The 27,849-nt window shown below is 51.0% G+C and overlaps 2 protein-coding genes across 2 annotated transcripts; both read left to right on the plus strand.

The window, feature by feature from the left end:
- The first annotated feature begins 338 nt into the window (after nt 1-338).
- PRDM12 (PR/SET domain 12) lies at nt 339-15,636 on the plus strand. Its single transcript, XM_074973479.1, has 5 exons — nt 339-685; nt 2,296-2,486; nt 4,210-4,365; nt 11,005-11,116; nt 14,013-15,636. Exons 1-5 carry the CDS (start codon nt 463-465, stop codon nt 14,393-14,395), a joined length of 1,065 nt encoding a protein of 354 aa, XP_074829580.1. The 5' UTR covers nt 339-462; the 3' UTR covers nt 14,396-15,636.
- Nucleotides 15,637-18,074: 2,438 nt separating this feature from the next.
- EXOSC2 (exosome component 2) lies at nt 18,075-27,507 on the plus strand. The gene is made up of 9 exons (XM_074973362.1): nt 18,075-18,341; nt 19,472-19,573; nt 20,143-20,188; nt 20,861-20,950; nt 21,826-21,891; nt 23,067-23,135; nt 24,008-24,184; nt 25,376-25,504; nt 26,592-27,507. Exons 1-9 carry the CDS (start codon nt 18,217-18,219, stop codon nt 26,670-26,672), a joined length of 885 nt encoding a protein of 294 aa, XP_074829463.1. The 5' UTR covers nt 18,075-18,216; the 3' UTR covers nt 26,673-27,507.
- Nucleotides 27,508-27,849: the final 342 nt, after the last annotated feature.

Consider the following 27,849-nt stretch of genomic DNA (forward strand, 5'->3'; position numbering starts at 1 on the left):
TTATTTTATTATTATATTTAGTATTTAGTTTCCTTTTCCCCTTCCCTCCCCCCCGCTGGCTGGGAAGGTCTAAGGATGTTTCTAGAGCAGGTGTCCATCAGAGAAGCTTTCTCTCTCTCTCTCTCTCCACTGATGGGCTATTGCTGGGATATGCGAGGCTGCCTCTCTCCGTGTCTGTCTCCCCCCCCCCACCCACCCAGGGGGAAGGGGGGGGTCTCTGAAGGTTTGCCTCAGTCTGGTAGAACAAGTCTATCTTCCAGCGTCGGGGGGTCATTAATAACCAATTAGGAGGGTCACCGCCGCTCATATATAGCCGGCTGAGAGAGTTTGCCAAGAGGAATCTGTCAAGAGCGAGGAGCCCATCGCCCCGGGCTGAGCAGCGCTCTGCGCCCGACTTCCCCGCCTGCCCTCTGCGCCCAGCTGCCCGGCGATCCCGCCCTGTCCCCCCGCCGCTGGGTTTCTATGATGGGCTCCGTGCTCCCCGCGGAGGCGCTGGTTCTCAAGACGGGGCTGAAGCCGCAGGGGCTGTCCTTGGCGGAGGTGATCACGTCGGACATCCTCCACAGCTTTCTCTACGGCCGGTGGAGGAACGTGCTGGGGGAGCAGCTCTTCGAGGAGAAGAACAGCCACAGTAACCCCAAAACGGCCTTCACGGCGGAGGTGCTGGCCCAGTCCTTCTCGGGGGGTGAGTAGCCTCGTCTCCGCTCCGCTTCGCAAGGGAAGCGGCGGGGGGTGAGGATCGGGCCAGTCCCTAAAAACTGCCCCCGCCAGCCGGCTCTGGAGGGCAAGAAGAAGGCGCCGGCGCCGGGACCAGGCTGGGGAGAGCCACCCTCCAGAGCGCACCAAGGTCCGCGGGGCGCTCCGCCCGCTGGCTTTCCACCGGCCCCATTCCCGGCAGCTTTTCGGCCTCTCTCCCTTCGGCTGAAAATCATCCCACCCATGGGGCGCCAGGGAGAATCCAGCGCTCCTGGTTTCCAGAGGAAAAGGCCAGCAGCCATTGCTCTGCGGATCCGGGCGCCCCGGGGGTCCCCACCTCCGAGGGTCTTTGCATGTTCAAGTCTCTTTCCCAAGCTCCCTTTTCCCGCGTTGACTTTCCCACTCCGGCCTCCCATCGTTTCCCCGCTTTGCTCAGCGTTTATCCTCAGCCCATTGAAGCCTTAAGCCCCTGGCATTTAAGGCCTTATTAGGCGTGTAATAGCAGTTGACTGAGAGAGAAGAGGGGTTTAATTCATTTAGTTAACTTGGGCTTGACCTGAGAAAGTTCCCACTTAAACCAAGACCTTAAAAAGGGAGCCGGGGCGGGGAAGGGGGGGGACGTTTCTTTTCTTTAAGATGTCTCAAGTTCTTATTCCTCATTCATCAGCTCGGGGACAATCTGTTTTCTCTCGCTTTGGCATCTATGGGGCGCCCCGGCTCCCTTTCCCCCCTCGAGGATTTCTGTTCCTCTCTTAATTTACCATGGAGCCTAATTCCATTTTCATTCACATTATTTCAACCAGCTAATCTCCCCATTTTGTCAGAGGAATTCCTGGGCCCCTTTAAGCAAGTCCCCGCGCCATTCAGGCGCGATGGATCGCTACAGCATTCTTAAAGGGCTAATGAATTTAGAATTAGCAATTGCTTTCTAGTTGAGTTTAATGAATGCGGATCACTTTAGCGGCGTGACAAATTGCTCGATGGGCTGAAATAGACACCATTTAACCCCCTTTCTCCGCCCTGCGCGCTCTCAACGTCGGGTTTTTTTCCCCCCAGGTGCCTTCTCAATGCCTTGGAGGGGAAGCTTGTAAGACCTTGTAGGATGCGAGCGGGGCATTTCTCGGCGCGGGTTTGCTGGGGGGCCCGGGCAAGGCTGCGAAGTTCGGTTAGAATTTGCCAAGCCGTACTTTGTAGGTGCCCAGGGGCAGGAGAGGCTGGGGGGGGGGATTCCTCTGCCCCACAACCCGCCCCCCCCCCCAGGGCAGCATGCCTTCCAGTCTCCCAGCGCCGCCCAGAAATTGACCGGGGAGGGGAGACCACCTCGCATCCCTGCTTCGGAGTCCCTCGCTGAAGTCTGGTGCCTTGTCTCCCCGGGAAGGGAACTCCCCTGCCCGCGGAACGCGGCGCTAGGATTCGGTCCCTGGCAGGGAACCCTGGTGTCCGGGCGCCGCTTACCTGGGGTGGGGGGAGGGTTGGGTTAGAGACTGGGGGAGACGGACAAAAGGTAGAATCTGGGTTAGTTAGACGGGGGGTGGGCAAAGGCGAGCCCTGATTCTCCCCCCCCCCCCCAACCCCCTCTTCTCTCTTCCCTCCCCGCAGAGGTGCAGAAGTTATCCAGCCTGGTCCTGCCCTCAGAAGTGATCATCGCCCAGAGCTCCATCCCCGGGGAAGGGCTGGGCATCTTCTCCAAGACCTGGATCAAAGCTGGCACCGAGATGGGGCCTTTCACCGGCAGAGTCATCTCGCCGGAGCACGTGGATCTGTGCAAGAACAACAATCTCATGTGGGAGGTAAAGAGGGGAGGGGGGCGCACGAGTTCAGGGATGGGCTACCTAACTCTTCCTGCGCACTGAGCACAGCCCCTCCACACGCGGGAGAGCCCCGTTACCCAACCAGCCCCGTCCTGCCCGCGCAACTTGTGCCTATGCGCCCAACTTGCGGGAACACGCAGGCCTCGCTTCACAGAGCAATTAACAACCGGCTTTGCGGTCCAGGACACGGGGCTGGGAATGAGGACTCCTCGGTCCCGTCGCTTGCTCGTTGCAAGTCATTCCCCCCCGTGCCTCAGTTTCCCCACGGTATAATGGGGGACCACGATGATATGGTGGGGGTGGGGGGGCTAATTAAAGGGCTTTGGGATCGTCCCGTTAAAGGAGCTAGACATGCCGGTGAACGTACCTGATTTATCCCAAAGGGGTGTGTGTGTGTTAATTTCGCAGGATTTCCATAGGAGAAAAGAATCTATTATAGAATAAATAAATTCCCCACCCCCTGGAGTTAGTCCCCGGCCCAGAGTGGAGAAAGGTTTCCTTTGCCTTATGCAACTTCTCGTTCACAAAGCCAGGTAGAGAGACCAGAACCTGCCTCACACGGTGCCATTAGACCTGGAGTAAAACGCACCGGATTCCCGATTGCGTTTCACCCGCAGCGGAATGATTGCCTTGCCCGGGGAAAGCGGGTTGCTGTGCGTGCTCTGGGCCAGCTGGAGGGAACTGGGGACTGCCCGGAATGGACGCGAGGTTTTCAGCCTTTCGGGGCAGACCTTGCGTGACCCTGGGGTTTAGATCAAGCCTAATTTAACAAAACGCAGGGGCAAAGCGCTACAGAAACAGCTGAACTGACCCCTGTGAGAACAGCAAGGACCTCGGTGCTAAGGCTGGGCTGGCCTGGGCCACATTTCTGTAGGTACAAGTCAGCTGATGGAAAACAGCAGGGAGTTGGGCTGTAGCTAGGAGAATTACGGTAAGGGCAAGGCCTTTTCATTCAATAGCCCCTCATCTGGAAGGGCCGGGGCCTGATCCGACTCAGTGAAGCTGATGGAGTTTTTCCATCCGCTTCCTTGGGAGCTGGGTTAGGCTCCAAAATCTCCTCCTGGCCCAGCACCAAACCTCCTTTGCTGGCCTCTTTTTGTGCCATGCAGAGAAAGGGAAGGCCAAGGCCCCACCAGACAGCAGTACTTGCTGCGGGGGGTGAGGATCTTGTCCCTGTTCCCAGATAACCAGTGTGGCTCACTAGGGAGTTTGCCCATCTCCAGTGTAACCAAGGATGGAGCCCTTTCAATCTGTGTGTTTTAATTGCCAGGAAAGCTGCTGGCTTTGAGGTGCTGCTCATGCAGGTTTGCTGCCTTTGTTGCAGCCTGTACATGCCCAAGGCTTCCCCTTTCTATGGCCCTCCCATGTCATCTCCACTGGGAAAGATGAGCTACACACACCGAACATCCCATCCTATGTGTTGCCCCCTCCCTTTAACTGATTAAACCCTTCTGACCCCTGCCTCCCATCATGACAAATAACACCCACCCCAGCTGCTACAAACTTGCCACATAGCCCCAGGGATGAGCATCCCTGACCTACTGAGGCTCTGTGTGTGCATAGGGGGTGTTTAAAGGCCACTGACTTCTCACAGCACCCACAAGACCCTGAGCCATCCCTGGGTGTGTCAGGTGGAAAGGACTTGGGCCGCGCATTCAGCCACAAGGCTACTAATATATCACTCCCTTGCTCCTCACCCTAGGTCTTCAACGAAGATGGCACTGTCCGCTACTTCATCGATGCCAGCCAAGAAGACCACCGTAGCTGGATGACATACATCAAGTGTGCCAGGAACGAGCAGGAGCAGAACTTGGAAGTGATCCAGATAGGAAACAGCATATTCTACAAGGCCATTGAGGTAAGTGAGGCTGGAAAAAAGTGTGTGTGTTTTGGGGGGAAGCGGAGCAGGGAACTGGCATTCCCCGTATTGCGCATCCTCCCTTGTTCGTCAGGACTTTGCCTTCAGGGGCCTAATTCAGGCAGCAGTGAAAAGACTAGTGGCTTGCGGAGGGAGAAATGTTGGCACCGAGACCCTCTTGAGAGCAGCAGGGGTCGATGGGGCGGTGTTGGAGAACGACAGGCGCACACATGAGAACGGAGCTTGGCGGGCGGCTTGGTGCAATCGCCATTGCCTGGGTTTGCGGGGGGGGCCTGGAAAAATGGGAGTTTGTCTTTTTCCTCCCATTTCAGTTCAGTCTTGATCCACAGGGTGTGTGTATGTGTGTGTGCAGGAAACAGGGGAAAGAGAAAAGAAATAAGACTTGGGCTTTCTTCCTGCTGTGGAACTGTGTGGAGGACTGAGATGTTAACCTTAGGGGTCTGCTCCTTCTCCCATTGAAGACAGTGTGACTTTTGCCACTGCCTCTAATGGGAGCAGAATTCTGCCATTGCCTCTAATGGACCCCGCTACAAGGTCTATGCCTGGGACAAATCAGAATCAGGTAGGTTTAACATAAAACATATAGGTTACGTTATTGTTAAAATTAAAGTGTTGGGGATTCAAGTTAACTACACAGATCCCTGATCCTGCAAGTCTTGATTCGGCCAAAAGATTCATTGAATTCCATGGACCGGGTGCTGCTCCTGGTAACAACGACATAAATCAGGAGTGACGCCAGTGAGCTTTGTGTAAAACCAGTGTGAGAGAGAGGAGAATCAGGCCATGGCATGTTGGCTGGATAACGATGTGCAGGATCAGGCTTCCAGAGCTGCAAATTACGGAACTGGCCAAGCCCATGTTTCTGGTTAGTGGAGTTCAGTGGCAAGCTCTTTGAGGCAGGGATCACGTTTTCATCAGTGCCAGTACAAGGGGCCCCGATCCGGCTTCTCGGAACTACCACAATATACAGGTTTAATAATAGCACAGCTGCAAGGCTGTGGCTCTGAGACCGCAGATCTCGCCGGCTGGGGTGCTGGCTCCCGGCTGCATGGAAAGGCAAGGGCTATTTGTCTTTCATCACAAAATGGCCCCCCAGGAGAGTTCAGGACTGCAATGGGACCGCTCCTCACAAGCAGCACACAACCAGACTGCCCAAGCAATAGAGCCAGCCAGTTCTAATGGGAGGTAATCATCTCCAAGAGGCACCCACAGGCCTCTGAGCACCTAACAATATCAGAGCTGAAGGCAACACGTTCCACACACCCGATATTAAAAAAATCCCTGTAAGCCAATGCCGCAAACTCCCTGCAGAGAGAGACAAATAAACAGGGCCCGGGAGGTGCTGAGACTCCCATGGAAAGTCTCTGGAAGCGGGGCATATAGGGAGCATGCCACACAGAGGGTAAGGCCCCACCTCAAACCCTGTTGGGATGATACCTTGGGGCAGCCAATGGGCCCTGCCTGCCGAGCAGGAAGCAGCTGGATTTCAAGGTGGCGGCCGCATTTCAGATGAAAGGGATGTTGGATTCAGAGCCCGACGTGGGTCTCAGCAGTATTACTATTCAGCTGCCTGGGTGGGGGCAGGGGTGGGAATGTCCCTCATTGAATCCAACCTCCCATCACGGCGGGATTGGCTCTGGCATGACTCCAGCAGTGAGTCGAGGATAACAAATGCCTCAGGAATAAGATTGGATTCACTTGGCTCTGGAGACTCTCTTAGCCAGGAGAGGAATATGAGCACACGCTCGCCGTGTTGTTCTTTGCCACGTGTGTCCAACAGAGCCAGCACCAGGGATCCAGGATAGAATAATTGCGCCCTGAACACACTAGCGGAAGGGAATGTGCAAGGGGCTGCCTGCGTGGTGCTGAGCAGTTTGGTCCCCAACCAGCAGAGCGCTTAAGTGCGTGTGCTTAGCATGTGCATAGTCCCATTGAAGTTTTTAGAGCCCTGCATGGGCTTAAAGGTGAGCCACATGCTTTGTTGGATGGTGACCCAGGTCCGCAGCACCTTGCAGATCACCCCCAAAGTGAGATTTGAAAGAAAAACCATTGGGTCCCAATTCTGTGCCCCGTAGGCAGGTCAAACTCCCACTGACTTCAGTTAGGAGTTCTGCCAGCATAGGGACAGATCATTCAGGCCCACAGTTTATCCTGGAGCTAAATGAAACAGTCACGTCAAATAGGTTGGTGCAGAATGAGCAAAAACTGTTCCTTTTCTGTGGCAGGCAACTTGGGCATTTGTAACCAGTTTTCTGCAGCGTAAGGCACTGCCCTAAGCTAGAAACCATCCCCAGCTCACCTGTGTAAATCCAGGACACAGGAGAGCTAAGTGTTGTTATTATGTAACGTTCCTCACAGGTGGGGTTTCTTTGCCTAACGGAAAAATAACAGCTCAGATTTTTATCTATAGCTGATCCTAAACTCCTTATTCCTGTGGATGAGCTGCAGGAAAGGTTGCTCCTTGTAAAGGGAGTGTAACTGCTTTTTATCTTTGTTTTTTATACCATATGATGAAATACAATCATAGTATTATACTGACATAATTCTCAAAAATATAGATCGATGACATGTATGTGATGGCTAGCATACGTGTGTGTATGAATGACGATAGATACATATATAGGTGTGTATATAATACCTAATACAGACAGACAGTAATACGCAGTTCACACTGCTCATATGTCTGAATCCATGACTCTACAAACACCAGAACACTATTTTTCAGTTCTTCTAGATCGCAGAAAACCCAAAGTTATAATAACGTAAGAGTTTGTGACTCCAATTGACAAAGGAAATAAATGTCACAGTTAAACACACTGTGGTACATGCTGGTATCCAGACGTCTACTGGTGTGCATGGGTCTGCTCCTGCTCCCAGTGAATTAAATAAAGCAGGATCACTCCACAGTGTCAGATGGAGATGGGGTTAATTATGAATTTTGTTCTGAAAGAGAGAGGGAGGGAAATCAAAGTGTCCTGAAAGTGTCTGAGATTAGATTTTAATAGCTCGGTCTAGGTCCCGATTCTGCATTCCTTCCTCGCCCCAGAGTCCCATACCCAGTCACACAATGCTCACGCACAGTGCCACAGGTACTCCGCTCTGAAGTTGGCTCCTATTACTCTGTTTATTCTGTTTGAAATCATTAGGAGTGGAGGTTGGGCACAAAGAATGCTGGATCAGCCTGCATTGGGGTGAATATTTATTGAGGTGTCTATTTGTGGGAGGGGGGATTAGAAGTGGATTTTCACCCAGTGGACCTCATCCACTCTGATCTGCTTGGGTACATCCTTAGAATCCCTTTGATGAACCCGCTAGAGGAGGGTGGCTCCACCATATCTTTTACAGCAAGTGTCTCCATTCTGCCCTCAGAGCAAAGCTCATTTAGGAAATGTAGGTTATTTATTGCAAACATCTCTGTCCATGCGTAGGCGCTGAATGACCCTTGATATCTTGGCTGCTTCCCCGCTTTGAAATACCAGATGAAGGGGCCACTCACTCACCAAACGTAATATATGTACCCTTTAAATCAAAGCTACTGTTGAGTTACAGGACCACAAATAAAGTGTCTCAGAACAGTGAGTGATTCCAGCCACTCTTCACCACCTTGAAACTTCACAAAAGCTAAACGTGGGTTTAAAATAAATATGAATCCCAGGACTGTGGCTCTGGGTGGTTAATTTCAGAACAGAGTGACCCTCTGGAGACGGTAGTAAGAGCCCAAGCCCACAGATTTGACTCTCCTGAATGGACCCCAGGGCTAATCTCGTAAAGGCAGCAGGATTGGGCCCTTAATCCCCAAAGACCGAGTTTCTGATCTGTAAATGTGGATCTAATCTTTGCAATAGCGTCATGGAGAGCAATGCTTTCATAGATGATTACATGTCATTAAAAAAGACATCAGTTTCTTGGGAATCCAGCAGAGGTAGGATGCAATACTAGAAAAAGAACCGATATACTGAAAAATCCAGTTTGTTACACACACACACACCCCATCTTTCTCATCTGCATTCACACACACACTCTCTCTTCTCTCTCACCTCCCGCCCGTCTTGCACTCTCTCCGCAGGTGTACACACACTTTGACACACTTTCTTTTGGTCTCTTTTTCCCAGCACACAGACTTATAAAGTGTCTATGTTTTCATGCAATCTGTCTGTTTTCATTGCTTTAGTGTCTGAACATCGTCCACGCAGTTAAACCAACTCCACTAATGACCCAAGGCATCTTAGTCCTTCCTCCTCCCCCCCAGGCAGGTAGATTGGGGACATTTTTGTAATTAATTGCTTTTATTTGCTTGTTGAATTTTTGTTTCCCTCTTTTCTTTCTTCCCACTTTCTCTTCCTTCTTCATCTTCTTCCTCAGCTGTGTCTAGCTGCAGCTGTGGGGGTGCGAAGTTGAGGCAGTGAGTTTCAGCCTTCAATCGGAAGGCCGGGAGATTTGGGGGGGTGATTCAGATTGCCTTGGTGCCTGTGTGCACACATCTTTCTGTGCACACGCACACTTCCGCCCTCATCCACACGCACGCACACTGGTGCGTACGTGCAATCCAGCGCGTGCACACTGGATGTGCGTTCATTCCTTCTCTTCTATTTATTCTATTCTATTAAAAGGGACTAGTTTTCAATGAGATGGTTAAATGATAGCATGCATGCCAGAAAGTGAGACCTACAATTTATTTCCAAGTTCATACTATTCAACCCTTGGATAGGCCAATATTCATCATTAACCAAGTGCCTAACTTAAGGTCAATTCCCATTGTTTGTAGCGTGATTCCTCATATGCTTAAAGTTAGGCACATATTTAAGTGCTTTGCTGAATCCGGCCCCTGTGTATTCGGTGACTCGATGGCTGCAAAGTTGTGCTCCAGAATCTGGGCTTTTATTATTACAATTATTTAAATTAAATCTCTCACACATGATTTGCATAGAAAACCATAAAAACACGAAGTAGGTGTGATCTAGTGTAACAGTGTCTGACAGCCTGAAATTGTAGCTCAGACCAGTGAGAATTGCCTTGTTCTGAAACCTAATGACACCACTCTAAATGCCAGCCCGGTTAACTATTTCTTGATGGGTCATTTCAGCAGAATATGGTTTGCTCACCCTACGTTTTCAAACTACTTCCCAGGTGCCAAAAGCCCCAGCAATCCCCTGATCTCTACAATGTAGGTATGCACTGTCCTCCCACAAACCTGAGACACTGAAAAAGTGAAGGGCACAGGAAAATAAATGGATTTCAACACCACAATAAATAATGCAGGAGAGATGCTTTCAAACCTCGCTTCTTAAATGTCCTTATGGCTGCTGCAGAATACTCCACCTGCTGCACTGAAATGCGGCGGGAATCAAAGACCTTGCTGTAGGGTTATTTATGATTATTACTGGCGTGGCCTGGCCCAGGACTCCACCGTATTAGGTGCTGTACAAACACAGCACAAAAAGCCTATCCCTGCCCTAAAGAACTGAGAATCTAAGTAGAATTTAGACCAGTGATTCTCAACCCATTTACCATTGTGTGCCGCGTCTTTGTTATGTGGGCTGCATCCAATCCTGCCTGTTTGGCCCTGAGGATGTCACAAGGGCCGCAGCTCTGTGCTGATTGGGCCGCAGGTTGAGAACCACTGATTTAGACCCATCTTCCCACCAAACCACTGCTCCTTACCTGGAGGTGTGCAAGCCTTTCCTTTAACTAACTGTCAGGCTCTTCTCTGACTGTACCCTGGGCAACCCGAGCCCTTAGCTATTGTATCTGCACTTCCTGTCTGAGCTTAAAAAGCATGAGCAGGTCCCCCCCACACACACACCAATTGGCTCCTTTGGTGGTAGTAGGAGGCTTGCTGGGGGCAGAGAAGAGTCGTGCTCTGCCACATCTCAGCTGGGGTAAGATGGAGCAGCCCCTAGGTTCAGCACAGCACATACCTGGCTCCCAGATAGATCTCCCCCTTCCTACCGCACAGGAGCAGATCTCAGCACAGGACAGAATTTGGGCCGAAATGTTTAGGGGCAATACTGGATTGGATTAACACTGCCTCTCTCTGCCTCAGTTTTCCCTCCCACCCTTTGTCTTTCTTGTCTATATAGATTGTAAACTGTTTGGGGCAGAGACTGTCTCTTATTCTGTGTAAGTACAGCACCTAGCGCAATGGGACTCTGAACTCGGTCGAGGCCTCTAAGATAATGCCACCATTGGCCTGTCGCTGAAGCCAGAGGGAGCTGTCAGGTCTATTTGTCATGATCAGTCTCTGACTATTTTCCAGTCTCGGCAGCACTCTCCCAGACAGTCCAGTCTTTGGGCTGTGTGGCTGCCTTTTCTAGGCCTTTCAGTGTGCTCAGCATGGTTTGGGCTATTGGAACTAGGGAAATGGCAAGTGTCTGGATGCCATGTGCAGTTCTAATCATGTGCCATAATTCCTGTCTTTTACCTCTCAGTTCCAGGGTCCCGCTTGGAATCACTCCAGATTCCAGCTGCCAGATTATCTCTGCTGTAACCCCCGAGTTACACCAGAGATGAATTTTGCCTTAGGAGTCTAAGGAAGCCTCTGGCTCCAGCTACCATGGAGGCAACAAGCAGAAAAATCTATTCACACCACCACCCTGTTTGTTTTTTCTTTCCCTGTAGATGATTCCACCAGACCAAGAGCTGCTGGTCTGGTACGGGAACTCCCACAACACCTTCCTGGGGATCCCGGGCGTGCCGGGCTTGGAGGAGGAGCAGAAGAAAAACAAGCACGGTACGTAGCGCTAGATAGGACAGTAACTGTTGCAAATGCACATCAGCTTTCATCCCCCTGCCCGCATTCTGCGCACACAAGCCCTGCTGGCTGTGCCCTGACTATCCCTAGACAATGAAGGGTGGGAGGGGTCTCACTAGCACTTGGATCCTCTCAGGCAAACAGGCTCTTTCAGGGCTCATCCAGCAGGGACTGATGGTGGACCGTGACCCAGTGCTGACAGACCTTGATGAAGAGGGGCGCAGAGTGGGGTGGAATAAAGCCTTGAGGGTCTTCTCTACCAGGTGTGCTTCTGGAGGGAGCCCAGCACTCGGCTCTGAACTGTTCCAACCACTGCTCCCTTGCAGCTCGAGATACCTGCCACAGGGCCTGACCTGTCTGGCCTTGTAAAATCCTGGGCCCCGTTTCTCCAGAGCTGTTTGCACAGCCTGGACCAGCTCCTCAGCTGGCGTGAATCGGCTTCGCTCCACTGGGAGACTTGCACTGGTTTACTCCAGCGCTCAACAGAAAACGACCAGTAATAACTTGATGTTGCCTGAGCCCTTTGTAATACCAGTAAGGGGGAGGGTCTGAGCGCATTGGGTCTCCCTTACGCTGCTGTTCTCTCCAGGCTTTCCTTTTAGCTGCCCCAATAGAAAACTGCCTGGGGCTTTGGCGGAACCAACACCACTGGGATCCCAAAAGCTGTCCCAGTGGAGAGGGTAGGCTCTGTACTTTTCCTCTTGGGATCCCTCTGAGCCCCACTATGGAACGAAGGCTGCTTAGCTCATAAGGATTAAGGCCAAGGGGCTCCCCCGAAATTCTGCCGGAGACATCAGTGAGTCTTAGCATTGCCTCCCCATGCTGACTTGTCCAGGGCTATCACAGCTTTGTCTGCAGGATCCCTAAGGCCAATCAGCCTGAATAGCCTGTGGCCCAAATCCAGCAGTGAGAGAGCCCTTCATTCATCACTCCCACTTGGAGGAGGCTTCCTGGATGGTGAGTGGGGCAGAGAAAGTGCTGACTCAGTGATCTGCACTAGCAGAGGCTAAGTGCCGAGTCACTGATTTCCCTGAGCTGTCTGGTGGCCCCTTCCTTAACCCCGTACAACCCCCTCTTCTCCCAAGATCCCATAACAGGGGACTCTTAACTCCTCTGGGATTCCTTCTCTGCTTGTTCTGCCATTTCCCACTGGGACAGACGGAGAAGGGGACCGGAGCGAATGAGCCAGAAACAGGGCATTTTAGATCTCCAGGTCTAATAGGCTGCAGAATGCAAAGGGGGACCAGTTTGTAGAACATAATACTGTAGTAAGGAAAGGAGAGATAGTGAGCCCCATGCAGCCTGCTCTGTGCGGCTGCCTCAGTGTGACCTTAAAAAGGGCGCTCCTGCCTGCACTGCATTATAGTTCCCAGGGCCTGAGCAGATGTGGGGTTTGCCCCACTGTCCTTGACTCACTCACACTCACCCGCCCTGCCTCTTTGCCTCTGCCGAGGTGACTGCTTCTCTGTATGTGCCTGGCCTCAGGGCTGCAGAAGAGCTCAGGGCCTGATCACCAAGTGCTCGGCCCCCACAACCGGGGCCCGATTGCCAGTAGCGCTCAGCCCCCAGCGTGACTCAGCCAGATTTTCGAAAGAGCTCGGTGCCCAGCATGCACCCAGCATGAGCGCTTCCGGAAATCTAGCCCCGGCTCTGGGTGCAGGGCTCTTTAGACAGCCCTGGCCATAGTTTCTAAGGTCCCGTGGAGATCCTTTAGGAAGAGACGGAGGTGACTGATCCTGCCCCCCCACCCCGAATCCTTGGGAGGAGGAGTGGGTCATGCGCAGCCATGGACCCACTGTGAGTGAGAGCACAACTCCCATGGGCAGGGGAGGCTTCCTCCCCCAGCACAGAAAAACAAGAGCAAGGATTCATCGTGTCTCCGGAGCTGCTGTGCTGTGAATTCCATGGCCAGCTGCTCATCGTTTCAAAGCCCTGCACGCCCCCGACAAGGTGGTAGCATCGCTCTTTGTTGCTGTGGTGCTGAGGTCTGTGCAGGTTTGAAAGCGCTGGCTAGCGCCAGGCATGATGCAGACAGAGGCTGTGCAGACTTGTCCCCTGCCCCCGAGCCTGGCCTGCAGCACCCTTGCTCTGCTAGCACCAAGTCCCTGCCCAGCTCTGCCAATGCTGATCCAGACCCCAGGTGTTCTAGCCTCAGGCTCCTCCAGAGCCCAATCGTGAAGTGGGCAGTGGTTTTGTGACATGGACAAACATCCCCATAAGGGCTAGATGCAGCCCATCCATCTTATTTTCTTTTGACTCCCAGCCAGGATTTAAACCTGAGTCTCTAGGGGGGAGCTATTGCCTTCAAATATTGACTAACCCAGTCCTTGAGAGACATCTTAGCAGCGCACAGGCCCAGGTCTCAAGGACAGAAAACAGCAACCCCCGCCCCCCTATGAAGAAAGGCTAGTGATTAAGGCATAGGGCACCTGGCTCTTATCTCCAACTCACTCTCGCCTTGAGTGAGTCACTGGGAAGCTCTGTGTCCAGTTTCCTGGTCTATAAAACTGAAATAGAGAGACCTACCTCCCAGGGGGCTGGGAGGGTTAATTGGTCAATGCCTGCAAAGTGCTTGGAGATCCTTAGATGGCAGATGCAGCTGAGCTTTGCGCAGTGCTTATAGAAATGATGGTTATTTATTATCGATTCATTATGTGCTGCAGGGGCATTGCTACTGCGCTTGGCCCGACCGGTCGCCACGCACCAATGTGCCTCTGTCTTTATTGAAGGTGCCGTAACCTTGAGAATCCCTCGTGCCATGAAGTCACCTTACAGGCACAAGGAAGGGCATGAATTGCTCAGGCCCTGAGATCCTGTTTCGGCAGCAGAGCAGAGGGCAGCGGCTGACCCCCTTGTGTTGTTCTTTATTACACAGAGGACTTCCACACGGTGGAGACCGGCGCGAGCACGGCCGGCCGCATGCGGTGCGTGATCTGCCACCGCGGCTTCAACTCCCGCAGCAACCTGCGCTCCCACATGCGCATCCACACCCTGGACAAGCCCTTCGTCTGCCGCTTCTGCAACCGCCGCTTCAGCCAGTCCTCCACACTCCGCAACCACGTGCGCCTGCACACCGGGGAGCGCCCCTACAAGTGCCAGGTCTGCCAAAGTGCCTACTCCCAGCTCGCTGGACTCCGGGCCCACCAGAAGAGCGCAAGGCACCGACCTCCCAATGCCTCCCTGCAGTCTCACTCCCCAGCCTTGCCCGGGCCCCACCCTGCCTCCCTGGCGCATCACATACCTACAATGGTGCTGTGAGCCACTGTCGGGCTCCGGGGAGCCATTTCCAGCTGTCGGAGACTGGCATTGATAATGTGGATGAATTTGTTGGCATCAACCCTTCAGGGAGGGGTGGGGGGCAGAGAGGATGGGGCAGGGCCGATTTCTTAATTAAACAGTTTGCTGATGAAGAGGTGTTTGGCATCAGGCAGCGAGTGGCATAAAGGCATTTGGGAGGGTAAACACATTGAGAATGAAAAATAACATGAACCCTAATGTGAAGACACCAGTATATGTGGGGGGAGGGGAGAGCCAAAATGCTGATTTCTGAAACATTTTCCAAGGGTTTTTGTGTTTAATCCAGTTGGAGGAAGAGAAGAAAAATTGCTTTCCCTTCTATTGAAGTTAGTGCAGCTGGAAGGCCACCATTCACCATTCTGTTGAAGTCAATGCAGCTGTGCCTGTTTACACCAGTGGCAATTTTGGCCCCAAAGCTGTTTGCACTGGGGATATTTACAAAACCCTATTCTGATGTTAGTGCTGGTGGGAGCAAAGTACAGACAAAAATCATGGGGCCAGGCCCCATTTTTGTCACCATGTTCTTTAGGCTTGGAGTCCATGCTAGACCTCCAGCTGGTCCCCATGCCAGTTCAGCTGGTCCACCACGTACCATGTCCGGCTGGTCTGCCATGCCAGAGCTAGCACCAGTGGGAAGGATCTTTTGTAAGTTTCCATGAACTCAAGTGTATTAGTTCAAAAACCACACCCCTACTTTTTCATGTCTAAGCTGTGTACCTGTTAAGACCTCTGAAACTGCACACAGATCTGAGCTTCTGCCCATGCAGACGGGACGTGCAAAGTGGCAATTGAGCAACAGGACGTTGATAAAAATTTGCCCCATCGTGTGCTCAAGAAATGGAGAGTCAAGCAAGTCGTCTGGTGTCACCAAAAGCATTTTTCCAGGAAGTGTGTGAGCTGGAGTGGTTAGAAGTGTCCCCCACACTCTCAGCTCACCTTGCCAAGGCCACCTCCCACACTTCATGGGTGTTCCTCCTCCAGCTCTAAACTAGGGCTGCTTGTCCTTCAGCAGATCCATATCTCTAGGGCCTATTTAAACTCTTACCTCTACTGCCCTCTGGAGACCAAAGAGAAATAATTCCTTTGGCCAAACCACACCCAGAATGCAGTCCGGAGCGCCCCCTTGAGTCCTGCCACAGTTATGAACCCAATAAGAAGGGTTTTGTGAAATAAAATATAAAAAACCTATTATAATATTATTAATTATAAGTATAAGATGTATAGAGTTTTCACAAACTGTGTTTTACTTCCAGAAAACAATTGTCACTTTACCTTTGTAAATATTTATGTAAAACATTATTTACAAAACTTTGATATTATATATTATTTGATGGTATATGTACACAGGTGTAAATACATTTGTACCTCTCTCTCTTGTATTCTAAATAAAAATTACTTGGAACATTTATCATTTAGAAGGTGAGTTGTCTGGGAGTTTTCTTTCTCTTTGTGTTCTAGGAAAGCATAATGTTGGTCTTGGAAAGGGGGATAGTGGAGCTTCTCCTAGAGGGTATCATTGAAATTTGGTTCTTTTCACTTCCTTAGTGTCTTCAGGATCCTAGCTTGTGTTTGCATGAAATGAACAAAAGATCCCACCACTGTATTATCAAGCATTGGAACAGTTTCCCATGGGAAGTGGTACATTGTCCATCACTTGGAGTCTTTAAATCAAGATTAGATGCCTTTCTATGCTCCAGTTCAACCAAAGTTATGGGCTTGAAGCAGGAATCACCAGGTGAAATTCTGAGGCCTGGCTCCTGTTATGCAGGAGGTCAGACTAGATTATCATAATGGTCCCTCCTGGCCTTAACATCTAGAATCTATTTCACACATTTTGGACAGAGCATAATTTACTGCTCAATCCTCATGGATTATTTTCAAGCACCATCCTTGCATCTTGAAAGATGATGGTTTTAAAATGTGGAGAAAAGCAATTTACGCTCAGGCCACACACAGAGCCAGAGACACATGGTGTTCATATGTATGTAAGCACAGGGTGTTGAACCCCAATTTTCATTCATTACAAATAACTCCTGCAGTACTTAACAAAGAGGTACAGAGGACTATCCCCACCTCCTTCTGGAATCACCTGGCCTTTAAAGACAAACACGCATCCATATATCATAGATCAAGATTTGTTAGTGCTCTGCAATCCTAAATAGGGCCTGTTTGTACCATACCATGTTCTGGGCAGTACCAATGTTCTGGGGCAGACCTGCTTTTGATACTCCAGCAGCCACTATCCTAATCAATTCCTGTCCACCATGGTCACGTCACTAGCAAGAAGATTGCTTAGGATACATGGGGATTTCACTGGTGGATCTCATTGCAGGATCAGGTCTAATACAAGACAGCACTACAGCTCTCTTCAGCTTCACTTTGGATTCTTTTCGCTAACACCAGAGCTGTCAGGAGCAACACCACTGTGGGGTGAGAGGCGAGTCACGCTGTGGGATTCAGCACAGCAGCTGAACGGCAGAAAGGATTATGATGATTTGGCTCTTCTGAACATGAACCAGTTTCTTCTGCTATGTGTTTATACAGTTCCTGGCTCTATGACGACCCTATGCTGCTTGGACCCTTGGGGGGCTATCACAGTGCAAATATTTAATAACAATAACAGCTGTTCTCTGATATAACCATCCACTCAGAGAAGATAATTTAGCTTATCAGATGGACGCCTGTGCTGCATTTAGGCTTAATGCAATGGGAAGCATTGGCTGATGACCACGGTATGATCTCTCTCTTAAATCCCTAGGTGACAGGATGACTAGGTAAATGACAAGAGCTGGTTTTTCTTAGTTGTAAAAATTAGTTTCTTAACATTACATTCCTTTTCCTGTCTACGCGTAGACAATACATTCTTGCAGTTTCAGTCAGACCAGTGGTGCTCAACCCACGGGCTGCTTGTGGCCCAATCAGCACACAGCTGCGGCCCATGTGACCTCCTCTGGGCCATACAGGTAGTATATAGAGAGAGTGGATGCGGCCCACATAACCCATGGAGAGCTGCATAACCCATGGTTGGGCTCCACTGAGTCAGACGCTCATTTAGCAGTGCCGTGAGCTGTTAAACAGTTGCTGTGCCCCGGAGTAGGCTGTGTCTCAGGGATAGCTGAAGTGAAGCCTGTGCGTGGCAGAGTTGTTGAGTGCTTTGGGATCTGGTTTGAAGGCGCTGGGGCTTTAAGGAAAACAATCATGAGCACGAGACTCATGACAAAATCATGAGAGTTGGTAACGCCGCTGTGGCAGCATCGTTTAGCGGGGATTTGCTGCTCCCCACCGTTCTGCAGCGGGGTGGCTGCCCGCTGGTGCCAGTGCTGGCCATGCGTATAGGGCCCGTGGGCCCCAAGGGGATGTGGGGCCGAATACGCCCACAGTTACTATGGCCGGCGTGCAGCGTTCACTATGAAATACTGTCTCTGGGCATTACCAACATACCAACTGTCTTGGGGGGCCATTTTCCTGTAGCCTTAAACCCCACAACCAGCACTGGAGGGCACCAGAGCCCGAGGCAGCTTGCCAGCACTAAACGTGGCTCGACACCTGTCCCTTCCTTTGAACCCAACGCAGGGAAGGCCAGTCCCGCTCTCTGCCAGGATCCAATATGGCCTCCCCCAGTCTTGTCACTGCTGAGGCTCGCCGGGCCCTCATCCAAGATGGCGGCGCCCCAAGCCAAGATGGCAGCTCCCACGCACGCGCTTGCCTGTAACTGATATGGCGGAGAGAACGTGTGGTTCAGACGGGCACTGAAGCCTAGGAAGGAAAGTGCCGGAGTTAAGATGGCGGCAATAGAGGTCCGGCTGCCGGTGGCCCGCGAGCTGGTGGCCCAGAGCCTGGCGCAGGGGAGCGACAAGCACCTGGTGGCTCCGGGGGACACGATCACCACAGACACGGGCTACATGAGGTGAGGGGCCTCCCCAGATTTCTTCTTCCACCGGTAGGGCCTTTCCCCCCAGCTCAGAGACTGTGGGGCAGGGTCCCTTATCCCCCCAGATATGGGGCTGTGACTCAGCCTCCCCCCCCCCCCCCCGGCGCATGGGCTATGGGGCAGGGTCCCTTATCCCACCAAACAGGAGGCTATGGCGCTGCCACACAGCCCTAGGGCATGGACTATGGTTCCTTATCCCCCCAGACATGTGGCTAGGGTGCAGCCCAGCCCCCCTCCCCAGGGCATGGGTTATGGGGCAGGGTACTTTTGTCCTCCTGCATCCCAATGGCAGCCCTCTCTTTCCCCCCATCCCAGCAGCTAAGGCTATGGGGCAGGGTCGCTTATACTGCACGGAATGGGGCTATGCTGCAGCTTCCCTGTCCCCTTTCCGAGGGTTGTGGGACGGGGTCTCTTCCTCCACACCATCTCAGTGGCAGGGGTTACTGGGAATTAACAGAGTTCTCCTTCAATCCCATGTTTTCTGGGGGGCTGCTTATTCCTCCCTGCCCCTGCTTCTACCCCCAGAGTCGAGTTGCAGAAAACGGCTTCTCCTCAGGGCTGGGGCCGCAAGCGAGAGTCATTGTGGTTACTCAGGGGACCCCTGAACACTTGCTTGCCCTGCTTTGGTTTCCTCTCCAGTTCACCTTGCTGGCGAGGCGTGGGGTGAGGTCTGGTGTGGTCTGGTCTTTTTTATCTGGCTGTTAACTTCTCAGTGCCCTCACTCTATTGCTTGGCTCATGCTTAGAGCTGGCCCTAAGTCACAGTCCCTCTCCGCAGTGTTGGGGAGGGGGCTTATCAGTCTCACTTAAAGCTGGACCACTAGTGCACATGAGGATGTAGGCTGAGCTGTGTCACCACCTGCAGGTATCTTTATTTCACAGACTCTTCGCTGGGAACCGGGTAGAGAGACCTATCTCAGCCCTAGAGTGGTGGGGAAATAGCCCCCTTTCTCTTTCCTGTTTTAATTCTAGGGAGCTTGGGAACTCTTTCCCTAATAACTCTGTGACAGTTCTAAGCCAGGGGTGCGAAAAAGTGGGTTGGCCAACCCCAGGGTGGTCGGGATGGCAGATGTATGTGTGGATGTTTGATGTATTCTTTTTCGGCAGGGGCCATGGCACGTATATGGGAGATGAGAAACTTGTAGCATCTGTAGCAGGTGCTGTGGAGAGAGTGAACAAACTGATCTGTGTCAAAGCTCTGAAAACCAGGTGAGAACAGACTTTGAGGCAGAAGCCATTTTCTGAACCTATTTAGAAATTAGATGTTCCTTCTGTGTAATTCCTAGCACTGCATTTCCCACTTAACGACTTCAGAGAGGGAGGGCATAAGCCAACAGATGGTCTCAGTGTGTGTCCAACAGTGGGAGATGTTGGAGTGAATGTAGAAATTGTCAGACTTTATCAGATCAATACTTCCGTCTACACCAGATTGGTGGATTTCATAGCCATATTATTCATGTATTGTTAGACCAGAAGGGACCATTAGATCATTTAGTCTGACCTGTGTAACACAGGCCAGAGAATTTCATCTACTTACTCCTGTATTGAGCCCAGTTATAAATCCCTGGAAATAAAGGTTAGTACTGGAAACACTGATGCTACAGTTTGCACAGACTCCAAAGATGACTCTTGCCAGCTTGGCCCTGCTTTTTTTTTTTTTAATGCTGTGTTTTTAATCAGTCTCCTGCTGATACATGTACCTGAGTCGAGCGATGTGTCTGAGCCAGTCTGGGAAGAGGTTTGCTTGAACACAATTTCCCTTTTTGTCTTGCTCCCAGGTATAATGGGGAAGTTGGTGACATTGTGGTTGGGAGAGTCACAGAGGTAAGGCGAAGGAGATCCTGGCCACTGTTTCCTGCCAATGACTCATTTTCCCTGATAACACAGTAAAACCAGAATTACACTTGTCCTACATTTAAAATGTAAGAGTGTTAGTACAGGTTAGTAGTGACAACATAGGACTGTAATTGGTGCGTCTGTGTCTGATCTAGTGTGCCCAGCACCTTAGCATCCAGCCTGTCTAGGGCCTGCCACTGGGCATTGAGGGAATTCAGCATCTTACTGTATTGGACCTTTCCTTTTTTAAGATCCTGAATTCTATTCCAGGCTGAGCTGCTGTGTGACATTAAGGAAGTCATTGCCCATCTGTAGAATGGAGATGATATCAGCCTCCTTCGTTAAAGGGACATGGTTAATGTAACATTTAGTTGGAGTCTTAAAAATTGATTTAAAAGTCGTTTTGTGTGCTACATCTGTGCCTGAGATCCCCTGTTAATGTTCTTAGTGGATGTTTGTATCGGGTGGGGTGTGTTCACATACACAGAGAACAGGACAAATCTCGTCACTTACTCCTCGTTTTTGTCTGTATGAAGTTCCTTGGTTGGTGTTGATTGCTGGGGACTCTGGTTCTACTGGCCATTAAAAGTCCTGCTCCACTGGTAAGCACATGCTTGATATTTCAGAATAACAGAGGAACTTCTCTCACCTCCCCCTCAGGTTCAGCAGAAACGATGGAAGGTGGAGACCAACGCCAGGCTGGATTCAGTCTTGCTTCTCTCGTCCATGAACCTACCAGGAGGGGAGCTGGTGAGTGAATGCCAAGTAGCATGTTGCTGGATTCCTTTCTTGCTGCTCAAGGGCAGCAGATGTGAGGAGCTAGGCGCTGAGATGAGCTGCGAGGCTGCGTATCTCTTTCCCCAGTTGCTGTTGCGAGTGCAGCATTGGTTCCCAGCTAATTCATCTGTGCATGCAGGTCTGCAGGTTAATCTGCTGTATCCCTTTCCAGGACCTTCTGCATGAAGGCAGCTCATCCTATCAAGTGTCATTCCATCTACATAACTGATACACTCAGTGGATAGGACTACACTTGAAGCTGGAGATGTAATGCCCAGCTGGGGGGAGACATACCCACCTTCGCCCTGATCGAGCTAGCATGCTAAAAATCGTGTGTAGCTGCAGCAGCCTTGTGTGCGTGCCTGCCAGAGGCACTAGGTATGTACTCGGGCCAGCTGCTCGTGCTGCATTTTTAGCGTGCTAGCTCAATCAGAGCTAACACAGGTATGTCTGCTCAAGCTCAGAATCCCATTCCCAGCTTGAAGTGTAGATGTGTATCTGTTCCTGTAGCTGTTGCACCTTTTACACTTCTGGGTTATGGGAATCCTGGTACTTTGAGATAGAGGAGCCGTATTGGTCCCAGCCAGTCAGCTACCCTCATCCTGGCCAGGCTGGATTGTTCCTACAGCATATTCTCCAGTGCCTTACCCGATCAAAATGCGTCCAGCAGCAGAGTATCCCTTGGAAGGCTTTATGATCTACAGAAAGAGGCAGGTGCTCTACCTGCTGATCTAAGGAGGCCATGCCCCATAGCTTGTGGTGGCAGAACTTTGTGTGGTGGACGGAATTAAAATGGATGGGGATCAGTTACTTTTTCACATAACTTTTCTTCCCTTTGTACATTTCAGAGGAGGAGATCAGCGGAGGATGAGCTTGCAATGAGGGACTATCTACAGGAAGGGGATCTTATCAGCGTATCCTTCCTTCGTTTGCATTTAGACAGGAAGCGTCTGTGGGTCTTTGGTGCATAGCCGAATGCTGGCAGATTAACTCTCTCTGTTAATCAGAACATGAGCCTTCCTTCTTCATACATGTGACCTAATCCAAGAGTTCTCTCTTCCACCGCTGACTGAAATAGGTGGGACAGGAAGGCGGGACAGGAAGGGTGTTATACTCCCCTTTGTTTCCACCTGACATTTTTCAGCCTCCCCAGTTCTGTCTGGCCTTAGGTCCCATTTTTGCCTAAACAGTAGGTGTATCATGGTCAGGAGCACTGGACAGCCTCTCCGTGAGGCTCTAATCCTGTTCTGGGATGCTTGCTTGAAGGAAGCATCTGTCCTAGGATGGCTGCTGGAGGGAAACAACATGTGCACACCATCCCTGAAGGTAGAGATCATCCGCTGACCATCGTAGGAGACACTCAGTCTTAGACTCTATAACAGTGGGTCTCAAACTTTTTTTTACTGGCGACCCCTTTCACATAGCAAGCCTTTGAGTGCGACCCCCCCCAATAAATTAAACACACTTTTTTATATATTTAACACCATTATAAATGCTGGAGGCAAGCGGTGTTTGGGGTGGAGGTTGACAGTTCGCGACCCCCCATGTAATAACTTCACAACCCCCTGAGGGGTCCCAACCCCCAGTCTGAGAACACCTGCTCTATAATCTGTTTTATCTGGTGATCTCCTAGGCTTATTAGGCTGGTCTTACTGCCGGTCTGAATGCCGTTCCCCAAATCCTTCACCTCCAGTTTGCTTCTTCTGTACGTTTGCCCTCCCTCCCCACTTCCCAAGGACTAATTGTTGATGGGCTAGCTGGGGGATGGACCTGGGCTTGTGGGCCTGTGTTGTCTTGGATGCCAAGATATGCCACTTTCACTCCATAGCGTGTATTGCATGGCCCTTTGTGAGGCTACTAGGCTGAGAATAAAGACTGAGCTTTGAGCCCCTAGGCTGCCCTGAAATGACCAGGAAAGTACCATCAGACAGCAGTGCTGGGGATTGGTGGAGAACTATGGGATAAAGGGAAACTCCACCTGAATATTTCGTTTGTGGGTTGCCCAGCGGGAGTGATGGGAGGTGGGGGAATGAAGGCTAGTGGGGCTGGTTGGAGGCAGACTTCTCTTTTCCTTAAGCAGCACTGCCAGGCAGAAGTCCAGGCAGTATTTTCTGATGGGGCTGTATCACTGCACACACGGAGTCTGAAATACGGGAAGGTGAGGTACCGATCAGATTGCTACTTTTCCTTGTCACTGGAATTTGTTTGGCTGTGCACCAGCGTAAATGAGAGCAGAGTTGGCTCCCGAGTGCAGGGTCCTTCAGCATGAAGGGTTCTAGATAAGAACAAGATTTTGTTACTAACCTGTATCTGCAGGCTGGGAAGATGAAGGGACTGGAGCCCAAAGTGAAATAAAATGCAGAGTCCCCCGGTGTGAAATGAATCTTGTCCATTTGCCCTTTAGCCCTCCCTATCAGCAGTTACAGATAGTGAACCCCTTCTGGGTATCAGAACCCTGGGGAGAAATCGCTCTTGGCTGAAACTTCCTGATAGCTCTTCCTGCCCGGAACTGCCTGGGCCTTTTCCTTCTCTCTGTTGCCCCAGGATTTGGGGGTTTTATGTGCTTGGCATTTGTCTCTGGTCTTGTGTGTTGAAATAAGTCAATGGGCTGTTTGTAATTAGGCTGCAGTTCACAGTTATCAGACCCGGGATATTAGCACTTCAAAGCTGAAAGCGGAGCGGGATTACTGTACAAAGGGTGAGGGACGGTGACTGGATCAAATGTGCCGCTAAATGGAGCCTCTCTCGCTCTTTGCCTTTCGGGAGGGCTGGATGGGATGTTGGTACGATCACGATATTAGTACATCTCTCACTGAAAGCTTCCGTAGACTCTTTGTCTTCAAAGGGCTGTCTGGGCATTAGTTAATCCTCCCAGCACGCTGGAGGCAGGCAGGGTTGATATCCCCATTTCCCAGACGGGGACAGCAAAGCACCGAGTTGAAGTTGACTGGCTCCCAGACCACCAATGGAGTTGGTGTCAGTGGTCGGGCCACACCCCTCTCTTGTTAAGTGTCATGCTCTCCTCTTCAGCTTGGCCAGGGTGTGCTCGTTCAGGTCTCTCCCTCCCTCGTGAAACGCCAGAAGACTCACTTCCATGATCTGCCCTGCGGCGCCTCTGTGATCCTTGGCAACAACGGCTTCATCTGGATCTATCCAACGCCCGAGCAGAAGAATGAAGAGGCAGGGGGCTTTGTCACCAATTTGGAGGTGAGGAAACAGTGCTTCAGCAGTGGTTGGGTTGGTTAGTTGCTCGTCAAAAGGCCTCATTATCAAGCTGTATTTCAATAGCCTGGCGCCAAGAAACAGGACCCTGGTATCTATGGTAAAGGGAACCTGTGTCCAGGGAAAGTGCTAACCTAAGGGCTTACACACATTTCATAGCGTGGCCCACGCCTGAATAAAGAGAGTGTCACTGCGGCATCTCCCCTTTTGTTCACAATCTCGGAATGTCCTGGAGGACATGACAGCAGTTGCTTATGTGGAACACATGAAGGAAATATTTATATCTGTAGCAGTCTGCTAGTGTGAATTCGCAGTTGGAAACAAGGAAGGGAGCCACCGCCATGGGAGCAGGCAGGTCTCTGGGAACCACCACAGCTGGCTCAGTCAGCACCCCCATGATTTGTTCACATATCTAACGCACAGTGAACTGCTAGCCGAATTCCTAGCCCTTTAATATTGGCAGTAAACCGCATGCATCCTAGCTGAAACGATGGACTGCTCCATTAGCACTGCCTGTGTGGAGTGAGTTGGCTTGTGTGGGGAGATTGCCAGGGACTTTTCCTTGCACAGACAGCTGCGTAGCTTCATGGTGATAGTCTGTGCTGCCATGCGGGGCGTCCAGGTTTAATGCTTGGTCCTGATCTCTCTCGTCCCTCTGGTGTGTGCTGCAGGCCTGGTGCACTCAGCCAAATTAAGGAACAGCATCAATGGGCTACAAAAAGCTGCAGTTCAGCTTTTGGATGGCAGAACATTGCCCGAGACATGGAATTTTAGATGGGGAAGTGGAAGGAGGTACACATAGGGAATTGGGGGAACCTTCAGAGAAAGAGTTTTCTGTCTGAACATCCAGGCTTCTTTTATAGTGGAGCCATATCATGGGCAGTGAGTAGCTGTTGACCAGAACTGATAGACCACATTCCTTACCTGGCAGTGTGGAAAGAGCCCAAGATTCCTGGCTCCCAGTCCTTGCTTTAATCACTAGTTCCCCTGCCTCCTTAGACGTTTGAATTCACTTTCAGGGACAGAAGCTGTATTACGTAGACGATACAAGTTTCTGGATGTGGTTTTCGGTTTGGAGTGACGCTTGTGTTGTCCTAGACCTCCAGTACTTCCTCGCAAATTCATCCCTTTCTCACATTCCGTGTTTTTCCCCTTTTGTCCTTGCTTCCCTCTCAGCCAGTCTCCTTACATGACCGGGCGGTAATCTCACGACTCCGGAACTGCATCCTGGCTCTGGTTGCTCAGAAACTGATGCTCTACGACACCAGCATTGTGTACTGCTACGAGGCCTCCCACCCCCATCAGGTACTGAGTCCAGTTGCTGCTTTCTTCCCTCCCTGCTGCACGGGCCACACCACTTTACCCCAAAGCCAGTAGGATAGGGCATGCCTTCGCTGCCTGGGATCCACCCAGAAGGTCCTCTGTCGTCGTAAGCGGCAATATGATGTCCTCTGTCACAGCGTGAAGCAGATGGCTGTGGAAAGGTTGGGATGGGGATGGGTTGAAAATCCCTACATCTGGTAATGTTCAACTTGGGCTCTATAGAAACAAATATCTCCTTCGCTAGCAACGACAAGGTTTCTTCCCTGCGTGAAAGAACAGTCCCTTCCTGTCTGATCCCCGTCAAACCTATTGGGTTTGGAATTGCACCAGGGTAGGGTGAGGTGAGGAGGAGGTGCCTTACCTAGAATGGACTGGAAGGTCAGAGTTTTGTCTTCTCTCTCCCATATGCACATCCCCTTCCGATGCTGGAAGGTTCCTGGTGCCCGACTTTCTGTAGCTGGATATGGTGCAGTCAACGCCCCTCTGCCCCATGATTTGTTAATGATTTTAATGCCATATGCTATCACAGAGATCCCATCAACAAGCCTTCGTTGTTCTCCTATCCTCCCCAAACAGACAGACTTAAAATGTCTCCTGCTTTCGTGTCCGGTGTCAGCCTCCCAGGTACGGTGGAACACGTAGTCAAGCTCCACCTCCAATATAATGCTCCCTCTTAAGTACCGAAGCACATGATTTAGGAAGGGCTGTGGTGTCTGTACCCTCAGCTCAGTAGGTATAGAATCGTAGGACTGGAAGGGACCTTGAGAGGTCTTCTAGTCCAGTCCCCTGCACTTGTGGCAGGACTAAATATTATCTAGACCATCCCTGACAGACCAGGCAAGACTCACTTAGTTCCCCTCTTGTGCCCTTGGGTTAGTTTGCTGTCAGGACTTGGGGCATCTGTTGTGATTGTTGCCAGTAGAGTCTGCTTGGCCCACAGCCCCCGTGTTTCCATATGCTGCATTAACACCTGCCTGCAGTTCATTGCCCTGTGCACCTGGCATGGCTTCATCCACTTCATGTGCCGGGGTCACAACTGCAAACGTTGCCCTTCTCCTTTTCACTGCAGATCAAGGACATTCTCAAACCAGAGGTGATGCAGGAGATTGTGCTGGAGACCCGGCAGAGGCTGTTGGAACTGGAGGGATGAGGGAAGGAGATATGGCAGCTTGGAATCCTGCCAAAGCAGCATTGACTCCCCAACTTCCTGCATTGCCTCAATCCCTTAAATGTCTTTCCAGAGCTCAGAAAATACAGGATTCCTTCTGGTTTGTAGGGCAATGTAAACCCCTACAGACTGGACATACGGTCTTTGTGAAGAGCGGCTGCCACTGGGATGTAGCTTGCTAGACTGGTTGCCATGGTGGGCAATGTGCTTTTAAAGTGCCCCTAACGTGGGCCACATTGTTAGGACAATGTATTTTGTTTTGCCTTATGGTGTGCGTGTGTCCCCCCCCCCCCCCCCGCCATTCCCCAAGGATCACATAGCCGGTCCCAGCAGTGGTTGATCATGACAGCGATAGGAGTTCTACCAATGTGTCCTTTATTCAAGAGACACATTTTTTCCCTCAAGACCCACATTACAGCTACCTATCTCCAAAGGACGGGACTCATCGCCGAGCCTGTGAATGGTTCTGTCAGCGTGCTGTGCGGCTCTCTCTGCCCCCTTCCAAACACACACTGGATTTGGATGGTCAGTTCTTGCATTTTCTGTGCTTAGAATATAGCGTACAGAATGGTACAAAGACCTGCTGGTGCCAGGTGGCCATCTCACTGTGTATTGAGTGCCCAGAGGTAGTAGTCAGGCAAGGTGCCTTGATCCTCCAGAGCAAAAGGCTTCTTCCCATCCCATGCACGGAAGTGATGATCACAAGTGTTTTATTTTGTAGGTCTGATACAGTGAGCTCTGGTTGTGAAGGATTTAGCTGTTGTTTCCTACTAGATTTTTTTTAAAAAAAAATCTTCAATAAAGAATGTTTTTTGAGAGCGAATCTGTGAGTCGTTTGTTTGGATGAGCTTGTGTCCCACCGTGATGAACTGGGTCTCACTAAGGAACCATTCTTAGGTCAAGTCCTTCCTGTACAAGGACGTCAGTGGCTGCACTACACCCTGCTGGGTCCCATCTCTTCATCCTGCCTGTGCAGAAGTGGCTGAAGCATCCCTTGCTAAGCTATTGCTGGCTGCCTGTCCCTCTCCTCCGCACCCACTCTCCATCAAGACGTTGCCAGCCTCCCTCCATGGGACATCTTGCCCTGCATGGTGCTCCTGTGTGGTGTTCGTGTGCTCAGTGTAGGGTGACCAGATGTCCCGATTTTATAGGGACAGTC

The sequence above is a fragment of the Natator depressus genome, chromosome 16, assembly GCF_965152275.1.
Source record: "Natator depressus isolate rNatDep1 chromosome 16, rNatDep2.hap1, whole genome shotgun sequence".
Classification (NCBI taxonomy): Eukaryota; Metazoa; Chordata; order Testudines; family Cheloniidae; genus Natator; species Natator depressus.